This window comes from Mytilus californianus, unplaced genomic scaffold, assembly GCF_021869535.1.
Source record: "Mytilus californianus isolate M0D057914Y unplaced genomic scaffold, xbMytCali1.0.p SCAF_13, whole genome shotgun sequence".
In the NCBI taxonomy this organism is placed as follows: domain Eukaryota; kingdom Metazoa; phylum Mollusca; class Bivalvia; order Mytilida; family Mytilidae; genus Mytilus; species Mytilus californianus.
The window spans coordinates 955009-967681 of record NW_026262615.1 but is presented as its reverse complement, the minus strand read 5'-3'; the positions used below and the strand labels follow the sequence as shown (position 1 = coordinate 967681).

Here is a 12673-nt window from a genome sequence, read left to right as displayed (position 1 = left end):
TATATTTCCTCTAGAAAACTACAACATTAACGATACAACTTAATAGTTTAATCAGTTTTGTTTATAAACTTTTTAATTGAGAAACCTATTTCTCGATTTTGTAGCAATATACCATATATCTGAAAAAGAAAACACATCAAAACATAACAGAGAAGGCCACAGAATAATAAGAGAAGATAAAGCATGCACTAATAGACCCCCCTTTTCCTCCCATAATAAAAAGAATAAAAGGAAAAAAAGAAATAAAGATAAATAAAAATCCATAAAAAAAAACAAAAACAAAAACAAAAAACCCACTAAAACCTAGGAGCATAGAAACAAATGAACAGTTTATTCTGAACACGAATTCATATATTCCTGTTAACTTCTTAATAACAAAATGTAAACATTTTAACAGATTGCTTTCAAGATTAATACAGTTGTCAATACCTACAACCTAGAGGAAGATATGACAGAACCCATACAAGAGTTGAATCCTTGTCGCTGGAAGGTAAGATAGGGGAGGCAAGGGTGAAGTAAAACTTGACAGAACCCATACAAGAGTTGAATCCTTGTCGCTGGAAGGTAAGATAGGGGGGACAAGGGTGAAATAAAACATGACAGAACCCATACAAGAGTTGAATCCTTGTCGCTGGAAGGTAAGATAGGGGAGACAAGGGTGAAATAAAACATGACAGAACCCATACAAGAGTTGAATCCTTGTCGCTGGAAGGTAAGATAGGGGAGGCAAGTGTGAAGTAAAACATGACAGAACCCATACAAGAGTTGAATCCCTGTTGCTGGAAGGTTAGATAGGGGAGGCAAGGGTGAGGTAAAACATGACAGAACCCATACAAGAGTTGAATCCTTGTCGCTGGAAGGTAAGATAGGGGAGGCAAGTGTGAAGTAAAACATGACAGAACCCATACACGAGTTGAATCCTTGTCGCTGGAAGGTAAGATAGGAAAGGCATGGGTGAAATAAACATGACAGAACCCATACACGAGTTGAATCCTTGTCGCTGGAAGGTAAGACAGGAAAGGCATGGGTGAAATAAACATGACAGAACCCATACACGAGTTGAATCCTTGTTACTGGAAGGTAAGATAGGGGAGGCAAGGGTGAAGTAAAACATGACAGAACCCATACAAGAGTTGAATCCCTGTCGCTGGAAGGTAAGATAGGGGAGGCAAGGGTGAAATAAAACATGACAGAACCCAAACACGAGTTGAATCCTTGTCGCTGGAAGGTAAGATAGGAAAGGCATGGGTGAAATAAACATGACAGAACCCATACACGAGTTGAATCCTTGTTACTGGAATGTAAGATAGGGGAGGCAAGGGTGAAGTAAAACATGACAGAACCCACACAAGAGTTGAATCCTTGTTGCTGGAAGGTGAGATAGGGGAGGCAAGGGTGAAATAAAACATGACAGAACCCATACAAGAGTTGAATCCCTGTCGCTGGAAGGTAAGATAGGGGAGGCAAGGGTGAAATAAAACATGACAGAACCCAAACACGAGTTGAATCCTTGTCGCTGGAAGGTACGATAGGGAAGGCAAGGGTGAAATAAACATGACAGAACCCATACACGAGTTGAATCCTTGTCGCCGGAAGGTAAGATAGGAAATGCATGGGTGACGTAGAACATGATTGAAAAAAGTCGGCTATTATATTTTGAACAATTTGAAATATCTTGAACTTTAATAATAAAATTGAGAATGGAAATGGGGCCGGAATATGTCAAAGAGACAACAACCCGACCAAAGAGACCCGATTACAGATTCTTTACTATTAATATAAACTAAATTGAATGAACATAGTCGTTGATTTCAGTGTCATTTGGTCTCTTGTGGAGAGTTGTCTTATTTGCAATCATACCACATCTTCTTATTTCTATATAGACCCAAAACCTTTATTCAGTGCTTTAGTGTTTATAACATCATTTATTTCGATTTATGATAGCGATTCCGATTTTAATTTCAAGTGCTTCTGACGTATTCCTTAACATGTTTGATCATGTTTGCTCAATACCGAATGTTTTGAAGAGCAAATCATTCATTACTTTTGTTCCGTATCCCGTGTCCGTTTCACCGTGTCACATTTCATTTTACACACAAACGTCATGTGATTACGTCAGCAATCAATGCAGTGTTTGATCAATTCAACATCGTCTGCTTGAAAACATCAACAGATGGGTTATGTCACCTTTCGGTAGGTTTTCATCAGAGTGAGGGGTCAAACTAGAACAGCCTGGTCGACTTTTTTTTAGGTGTAAATAACATTGCTTAATTCGCTTGTGTAAAGAAAAATGTCACGTGGTACCACTTTTTCAATCTCCACATTGAAACAATAACTATCCCAACCATCATATGTCAAATTTGATAAAGTTAACATCATATTCCAGTTGTTACGATTAAATTATACGTACTATTTTGATTACGCGCCATTTTGGGAGTCTAGTGTAGAAAATATGCGCGTCCAGCTTACTAAAATTATAAGCCTTTTAAGTATCAACCTGCTTTACCGAAAATTAGATTATATTAAAATAAAAGATGTATAAAAATAAAATATAGTGAGGTAATATAACAAATGGAAAATAAATAATTGCCCATGAAATGTTTACATGTAAACGTTCATGAGATATCAACCATGATCCGTATGAGAATTTACTACGACATATTTCGTTTTAAAATTTATTTCAGGTGTTTCAGTGTCTTTTGATTGGAGGAGAGAATGCCGGAAGTGATGCCCTCAGGCATGCAGAGTCTTTTGTTGTGTCAGACGACGATTTTAGAAAATTCCTGACCAGACATAATCCCGTGTCTTGTTTAGTGCCAGAATCTAACGATTTTGTAAGTTTTTTTAGTTGGTATTCCTATGTTAAATAATTCTGTCCAACTTATCTTTGATTTGTTACATCACCTTGCGATCCGGCCGACAAAACAACACGGGAAAGATATGTTAAAAGATACAAATAATATTTAAATAAAATTTTCTCTAAGGTTTATCAGGAATTATCCCAAAAAAAAACCAATGAAATTCTTCACCTAAACTATCACACCTTTTATCAGATGATTAAAGTTTCAATATCTAACTTAGTGAATGTGTCCGCAAAATATCCTTGTAGTAAATGAATAAATAATTAATGCTTAATGAATTTGGTGCGTTCGAAACGACTTTCTGGATTTACCTTCATCCGGAATATCAAACTGTCCAACCGAAGTTTACCACAGCTATTTTTTCCATGTAATGCCTTTATTTTGTTTGGTTCAAGAAGCCGGCGTAATGGTATATATGCTAATAAACAAATCCTCCGTTTTCTTGTCATGATGCAATCTCCAAAATTGTCAACTTTCAAACATTATAAAAAGAGGAATGACAGGAGACGGTATTAATCCTTCCATCACTGTACTGGATTACCCGGATTACTTATAAGTGTCTTTATATCGCTTGATCTGCAAAAGGCACACGAAATATCTTACCATATCATAAATACCTATTTTTTTCAGGAATGAAAATCCGGCTTTAGGGTTACTTTGAAACTCCTACTCTAGGAATGGTATGAAAATTGTACATACTAAAACATGAAACGTTCCGTAAAAGTACTGGCAATGAAAGTCCCTCTCATTAGGCAATAATGCAAAAAACGATTGACTTCTCTAACCTTGACACTGTTTTTTTAAAAACATATCGCGTTCGTTCATCTATGTCTCATAAAATAGGATGCCCAATGTATATACATATATCTTGTTTTAGGAATGGACAAAACATACTTTGTAAAAATATTCTGATGCGACCCAATCAATCTGTGAATCTGACATCATCAAAATACTATATTTTTTTTATTGACAACTTATTAGTTACCTGTGGAAGACGTGGGTTTAAACTGACAGTAATGTCATTCCCACGAGAACCAACTGCACCTTTCTACTTGTCGACTTGAGAATGAAAAAAAGCTTGCATTATTCTTAAAATGTCCATTACGCTATATTGAAGATGTCCTTTCACTGAGAAATTCGAAATTTGGAGAATACACCAAATAGCGCTAGGCTGTAGTACGGTGACTTTTAGCAGCTAACTTTTTCGTAATTTGGTCTATATTGAATCTTTGTCTCATTGACAATCGTACCACATCGTCTTATTATTTTTTATATTAAATCCAAAAAAAGTCGGTCGAGAACTAAGTTTTACAACAAAAGGGATGTTTTTAATTTGCCCAATGTAAGACAGGAACTACTTAACCATTTATAAGTATATAAATGACTCTATGTATAGTGAATTTTATATTTCAGATGAGGAATTCCTACCTTATCCTGGACGAATATGTAAGTTTTCTGGTTATACAAATTAATATATGCTATATACTATATGCTAGTATTTAATAAAAGGAGTTTGAAGGATGTTCTGGGGGTTTCATTACCATTATTTATGTTAATGTATACAATGTTAAATATTTAATATTTCTGTATGGTTATTGAGGTAAGTAGTTTAGTGTGGGACAAATTATTTCATCTAGGATTCCTTGGGTACGTTTGTGGCATCATTGGCGTCATTATTTGAACCCAATTGGCAGGAAATGATAATTTTTTACACCCGTTCTTCGAATGACCATGTTTCATACCATTTTGCCATGTACTATCAAATATAATTAGTGTGTTGAACTGCATTCTTAATTGACTAGGATTGCTAGTTTTCCTGTCAGTGGTTCTGTCCGGGCTTTCATCCACCAGTAGAAACATACCGATCAGTATCAACCATTGCCTCTGGTTTTCACGTTTTACATTCAGTCTGGGCAAAACGAAACATATATTTTTCCAATATTTCTTCACATGAAATTGGCGAAATAGTTTCAGAAAAGAATTTGAAATAAAAAAGTCATCAATCGGACAGCGATATATATTTATATATGTATTACGTAATATAGATACAATGAATAAGCGTTGATTCTTGAAAAAGAAACCATGAGCTCGGAGGGCGAATGGTTTGTTTTTCATGAATCAACGCTTATCCATTGTATCTATGATTTAAACTTTTGTGTTAATGTCTTTTCAAAATTAAAGCCTTTTCTTAATTAGAAGGTATTGTAAGTGAGTTTAGATAACCATGGTATCTTGCTCAACAATGCATTACTAAATATAAGATCACAACTAATTGGTTAGAAAAATACAAATATAACACAACACGTCTGCCTTTAAATTATCAGACATCTGAGTATTATCTGTGTTTACAAAATAAGACATTTTCGAACTTATTTCTAATAAAATTGAGAATGGGAATGGGGAATGTGTCAAAGAGACAACAACTGACCAAAGAGCATATATAAAGTATATATAATAAGTATGTTACCGAAATTTCTAGCAAGAAGCCTACTTCTAGGCACATCACGATTTACTCGCATATGAATTTGCGAATAAACATTTGTAAAATTATGTAGTCTTACTATATTTATAAAACAAAAATGGACAAATTGAATGTTATCATTTTCGTTTCAAATATGTGAAATAACCAATAATAATCCAAAAATAAACGGTAAAAATCGCTATTATTACAAAAATATCCACAATTACATACAAAATAAGAAAAAAAAACCCAGAAAAAGCTAAAGAATAGGGACAACAAAGAGAGTACAGGGAATCTAACCTAAACCGACAAGTCCCTACCTTTAACTTGACTCTTTAACTCTTTGATCTTCACCATGCTAACCTCGCGGCTATTAACTTATATACTATACGATTGCCTATTATGTATATATTAAGGTACAAGCCCTGTGTGTCCGTTGTACCGATGTATATCATATGTTCATTTATATATATAAAATGCACGTGGCAGTTGTGTTAAACTCCATTCTTAATTCACTAGGATCGCCAATTTTCCTGCCGAAGGTCGGTGGTTCTGTCCGGGCACTCCGGTTTCCTCCACTAGTAAAAACTGACAGCCTCGAAATAGAAAATAGTGCCGAAAGTGGCGTTAAACCCCCAAAAATAAGTCAATCAACCTAATGGTCAAGTCAGTGAGATTTAATGCACTATTCTGTGATAATATCGTTTTTATTTACATTATTCTTCATTTACTCCGAGACTATTATAAACACATTGTCACAGATTTATACAAACAAATATCATTCGATTCTTTAAGATAAAAGAAAGTTTAAACGCATGTATATAACCATGACTTAATGTTAATTAGCAGCATCGATGCAAAGCAAAGAGTAAAGGAAAAACTATATATTCAGTTGTCTTTGTTATTGCAGATGCGTTTTCTAGACTGCACTAAAGGCAACAAAGATCCCTCTAAATCCATACTGGATGTAGGCGTGGACAATGCTTTGTTATTCAGTGGCTTTGATGAGAAAATGTTCTTTAAACGCGGAGGAAAATACGTGTGGAGTAAAGCAGACTTAAGTTTGGAATGGTGACCATTCAAATTGATGTGGCCATTTGAGATTAATATTTTAAACATTTCAGGCAGCATAGCATATTGAAAATTATTTGTACATTCATTGATATTGAACACTTTTTAAGGGTTTTAATTTAATAATATTTGCCTTCCAAACTGTTATTCTCGACGTTCTATACAAAAACATATTTCACAAATGCTTTTGTTGAATACTACATTATATATTGAAAAAGAAAGTATTTTTGCAAATGTATATATTTTTAATTTTTTTTGCATTAAACATCAGTTAAGGTTGATCTAAAATAGTTTGTGATCTAAAATGAGTTTCCGTAAATTAGATAAATTTGATGCAGAAATGGAATTTATTTGAAAATAACCGTTTTTTTTATTACCTAATCATACTGTTATATTCATTTAAAAAAAACCCAGAAAATTGTATCATTGATTAATATTTATGAAAATTTTGTAATATCAGGGGAAATATCTCAGATAATTCAGTTTTAAAGAGGAATAAACTGTAAATATACTTATTTTGATATGCAGCAAGAAAATGAGTATGGTGACCCTAATATTTCGTTTTATTTTCTGAAAGCATATCATAAGAGCTTTGTTCTTATTATTTTGTTGTTTTTGTTTTATATTCTTTCATTGAGTTTTCTTTGTATTTACACAGAAGTGTTTTTTTTCAAGTATTATCACTAGCAAACATTTTAGCACAACCTGTAGCTTAACATTATCTGGGTGACCCATTATAAACGATATAAACGAATTTTTGGCAAAGTACGAACGGATTTTATTCTATTTTAATCTAGACATTTATCTACCCTAATCAAGCAAAAAAAAAGCAACAACAGATATATATTATATACTACATGAAATATGTGTCAAATACAATTTCATGTTGTCAAATTAACATTAAATTATATCCTAATTCTATAAAGCTTAATCTAACTGCTGATAGAAATTTATACAAAAATAAACGTATTTTAAAGATAGTAGTAGTATGTCAAGGTGATTATTTGGCTTAAATTTATATGCAGACTCATATGTAAAGATATAGACCAAATCAGGTCCCTATTAGCTTTATAATTTTAGAATATTACTATTTTTAAGTTTATGACGGCCGACATTACACATTAATTAACCTTGTGAAATATATAAATGCACGAACATACACTTATAGATATAAAAGAACATCTATTTATTCTGCTTTCTATGTAAAATTCACCAATTTGTCTTCAGTTTATATAAATTGACATCAGAAACAGACAACATATGCACTTCTATTTCAATCTCATATTACCTTTTTATTATTAAAAATAAACATTCAACTAGGGTTCAACAGTAATCACAGGTCATATAGCCTTCATTTCATACCAAAATTATCAAAATATTTTACATATTATAAAAGTAACTTTATTAGTAGAAACTATTTTGTGTGAAATATGTATTACTTTCCCGAATTAGTGATTCTATACCAGAAGTATATATATATATATTATTCTGAATCATATTACCTCACTGTACATACATTAAGCGTTTATTTAAATTTGTTATTTGTTCATTTATATAAAAGAATTATCATACCTTGTTATCATCTTTTTTTGCTTCCCCCTCCAAAAAAAACCCTCAAAAACCTGTAAACACTGGATACTCCTAACCTGGATTGAAACGCAATAAGAACATCAACTTGATGAGCTGTAACATTATTGCAAAGGTGAGTCTGATCATGCGCAAATACGTGCATATCATGCATGCATTTCATAATCAAATACGTATATATCATGCTCCAATACGTGTTTATCATGCTCAAGTACGTATATATCATGCTCCAATACGTGCCCAAATACATTAATATTAGGCATAAATACGTGCATATCATGCTCAGATACGAGTATATCATGCATAAAAACGTGCTCAAATACATGTATATCATGCTCAAATACGTGTTTATCATGCTCAAATACGTGTATATCATGCTCAAATACGTGCACATCGTGCTAAAATACGTGCATACCATGATCAAATACGTGTATATCATGCTCAAATAGTGTTTATAATGCTCAAAGACTTGTATATCATGCTCAATGACGTGTATATCATGCTCAAAAACGTGTAATTCCTCATTACTTACCCATGGCCAGTGGAATATATATACGGTATGGGTTTTTATTATTATTGAAGGCCGTACGGTGACCTGTGAGCGACAGTTTCTTTAATCCTCTTCATTTGGACATAATTATGTTGCACTCTGTTGGATGGTTATCGCATTGGCAATCATACCACATCTCCTCATTTTATAGGCATTCGTGTCCGATATTTGACTTGGCTGTAAAACTTGTTTTTTCTCACCACTTTTATTCGAAAGAGCGTTCACCAAGCTAGGATTATGATTGTCGATCACCAGGGTCGTTTGAATAAACTCATCAGAGATACCAGACTTATAATGCTGTACGCCAGACTCGTGTCTACACAAGACTCATCAGTGACGCTCGAATCAAAAACGTTAAAAGGCCAAATAAAGTACGAATCCCATCTAAGGTAATCTATTTCTTGGAAAGAAAATCCTTAGTATTTAGAACAATTAAAAGTTTTGTAGGCACTTGATTTATAAATATAACAATATCAATGATATTTCATAGCAACACAGAAGTGCTGACTACTGGGCCGTTGATACCCTCGGAAATCATTGAACCGATTACCTAAAACAGTCTAGGGGACAATGATTAGAAAAATATACTTTGAATTTAGTGCCCCCAAATGCCCCCCTTCCCCCCCCCCCCCCGACTATTTCAAAGCTCGACTGTTTAAACACTTATAACAGTTACCGTGTAATATCCTCAAAATCTTGACACATGATGGAAAAGGTACGTTTCACAATCCTTTTACAAAACTAGAGTCATTTGAGTCCCGCATAAGAGATTGGTTGATGGGCCGTTTCAAACCACATCTAGGAAAAAAAGGACAAGCCCATACAATTCTGCGAATTCCAAGATGAAAATATTCCAGATATTAAGGGTCGTTATTAATTTATTCCACATTAATACACCGTATCAAAGACATTCAATGAATGCAAAAAGCAAAGTCACTTACTACAGTTAGAGGCAACAGTAGTGTACCAATGTTCAACATTCGTAAATTCGTTTTTAATATACAAATCAAGATAAAAGAAAAAAACTGAGGAAGTCGCGTAAACTCTAAATGAACTAGTCCAGGTACATCAAGAAGATAAGAGTCTCCTGCTATTAATGCATCAATCATCATGTGAATCCAAACACAGTTAATAGTATATAACATGAATAGAACTGGTTAGTACCTGATAATAATTTAAATTCCGAAATATACGTTACTTCATTATCATATATCCATCGGAGAAAGGTGAACAAGAGAAAAAAAATAATGATAAATAAAAAACAACAAAAACATATATTAAAATATAATAAATATAACATATATGTAGGACTCATATCGACGACCGGTCCATAATACACGTTATATCGGAGGTCATGATAGAGTAAGATTCCAAATCGACGTCCGGTCTAAAATCGAAGTCTTTTTCGGTTCTCACATTGATGTTCAGTTCTTGGCTGAGACCTCACGACTTATTCAATTTAATAATGTATTTGTAACAAATAAATAAAAAGGTATTACTCAACTTGAACACAAGTTTGATTACATAATTTTATCATCCAGGTAACCCAGTAATGTTGACAAACTAGTTTTATCTCTGATCATTTACCTTGACACATTGTAAGTTTAATGTTGTAATATAATCAGGGGATTTCAGTTATTTTTACTTGCTAATCTATTTCCCTGTCCCAAGTTTTGAAAATTATGAACCTAGTCAGTCCTATCTGAATATGTTTCGTTATCTGAACTTTTATTAGGTTCACCTTACTGCTTTATTTATGACTTTTGATTAAGAATTCGACATGTTGTATAAACAACTTCCATTACTGAAGACTGTAAGCTGCCGACCTTAGCTATCTTTCGATTATCTTTATTGTTGTGTTGCTGTCTCATTGATGTGTACCCGCATCTCCTTTTATCCGAATGAATATGAAAGAAATAACACAAAGTAAATCGAGATATAAATCTAAATATAAGAATATGTAGTATGATTGCCAATTAGAAAACTTTCCACCAGAGAAGTAAGCACCTATAGGGTCACCGTATGTCACCATACGGCCTTCAACAATGATCAAAACCCATACCAGATAGCAAGCTGTAAATGAACCATACATGACAAATGTAAGACAATTTAAACGAGGAACACAACATTAAACGAAAAAAAAAACCACAGATATATACATTAACAAACGACAAACACTCAATTCTCATATTTTTTCTGGTCATATTTCTTCTGTTAAGATGCTTTCTTCTAAATTTTGAATTTCTTCTGATAACATTTTTGCTCTTTATCTCTTTCCTGCCTCTTCTAAAATAAGCATATGACATAGTTTTTCCTTTTATTTCAGTAATAATACATAAAAAAAGAGTTATTAATTGATGAAAAATTCATACAAAAATAATTTATCTGAAAAAAGTTGTTAAATTTTCATTATCCTATTCAAAGAATAAAATCATTCATTCTCAAATGTAATATTAATGTGGAATGATTAGAACTATAACTATTGCAATTTCGAAATCATATACATTTTGATTAAGGTCTTAAAATCTAATCTTGCTTGTTTAATGGGAATAATCTTTTCTCTATGTAGATCGTTTTAAACCTCGCAAACTTTCGTTAAAGGGGTCTGTTAAATTATATATTTCTATTAAGTTTATAGAACTTTCTCTTTATGTTTTGGGTTATTAACATTTTGATAGTTATCTGAATAAAGACTTTGGTTTTTGACTAAAGGGAGGGATTGTGCTTGATTTTCATATGATGAAGACATAATCCTTTGATCAGTTTAATTGAGGTCCGAAGCTGGTATGTCAGTAACTGCTAGTAGTCCTTTGTTAATTTGTGTTGATCATTATAATTTTGCTTAGCTTCTTCTGTTACCTATTCTAACATTGGAGTCGGTCTTGGGCTGTTTTTCTCGTTTTGGTAGGGTTTATAAAAACTGGTTGGTTGTTTGAGATTTCTATCTATCCACTTAACTTTGTATACCAATCTGATGAATCTTTGTTTTGACCATATAATAGAATTAAGAATGGAAACGGGGAATGTGTCAAAGAAACAACAACCCTACCAAAATGTTAAAATCATATACGTTGTTAAAACAAGAGCGAATCGAACAAGTTGAGATACGTAAACACCATAAGACGGTGCCAAGGGAACGTCACCGTCTGAAAATTAATAATTAACAATAAGAAAGAAAAACTTCTCTTTGGTCGTAAATTTTAGTGTTAAGCTTCGCGTTAAAGGTATAGATATCAAGATCCAGGAAAGGGCAGTGTTTATTGTTAGTATTAGCTTTCTTTTAAATACGTTCAATAGGATAGACCTTTTTAGTGTACATACTGAAGTCGTCATTATTGAGAGCCAATATATCATTCAAATATCGAAAATAGTTACTAAATTTTTGTGTCGGATGATGTTTCGATGAGTCTTTGCTGATTTTAGTCATCGATTGTAACCCGTAACAATGCAGAAACAGGTCTAAAATAAGAGGTGCACAGTTAGTCCAAATTGGAATTCCGATAACTTGACAACATACGGAACCCCCATGGAGAACACAAATGCTATCTAGTAAAAATGCAGGTACATTCATCATATCAAAGCAAGTCAAATTAATATAGTTCTTTTGTTGGTTGTTACTTATAAAAAAACAAAACAAACTAAAAGAGTCTGAACATAATGTATTCGCATTCTAGACAGTTTAGTAATGGAACAACGGCTTGAAGACGAATTAATTATATACTTGTTTAGATGTTTTGTGCAGTTTCGGAAGATAGTACATAGTTTGAAGGTTCATTTTATTTGGTTCTGTTTCTAAAGGAGTAGCTAAAAGTTTATGGTTGTAAAAATTCCGAAAATTAGGTCAGTTGGAATGTTGGTGAATTCGTGATTTCTTTTTGCAGAGCCCCAATACAAAATTTACGTCAAACAATAACGGTGTTATTGGCAACCTTATCTACTTGGTTGTATATATAAGCTATATATAATACTATTTTTCGTTTAAAAAAGGCGAAAACATATCTCCGCTTCTCTGTTGAATTAAAACCTTTACACGGGGAAATCTCACTCACATCAAATTCACGTGAATTTAAATTCATGTGAATCTCACGTGAAATTCACTTGAATTTCACCTCAAACGAGCTTATACGTGAAACACACGTGAAA

The 12673-nt window shown here is 33.0% G+C and overlaps 1 protein-coding gene and 1 long non-coding RNA gene across 2 annotated transcripts in view; both read left to right on the top strand.

The window, feature by feature from the left end:
- Positions 1-7969, top strand: part of LOC127722979 (radical S-adenosyl methionine domain-containing protein 2-like) — a 31094-nt gene extending 23125 nt beyond the window's left edge. Inside the window, exons 4-7 of the mRNA XM_052229378.1 lie at positions 398-490; positions 2685-2834; positions 4275-4307; positions 6233-7969. Of these exons, the coding sequence (XP_052085338.1) occupies positions 398-490; positions 2685-2834; positions 4275-4307; positions 6233-6397 (441 nt within the window). The 3' untranslated portion in view covers positions 6398-7969. The remainder of the gene's footprint in view (positions 1-397; positions 491-2684; positions 2835-4274; positions 4308-6232) is intronic.
- LOC127722980 (uncharacterized) lies at positions 597-2678 on the top strand. The gene is made up of 3 exons (XR_007991772.1): positions 597-638; positions 935-1007; positions 1524-2678. It is a non-coding gene; the product is annotated as an uncharacterized LOC127722980 (long non-coding RNA).
- Positions 7970-12673: the final 4704 nt, after the last annotated feature.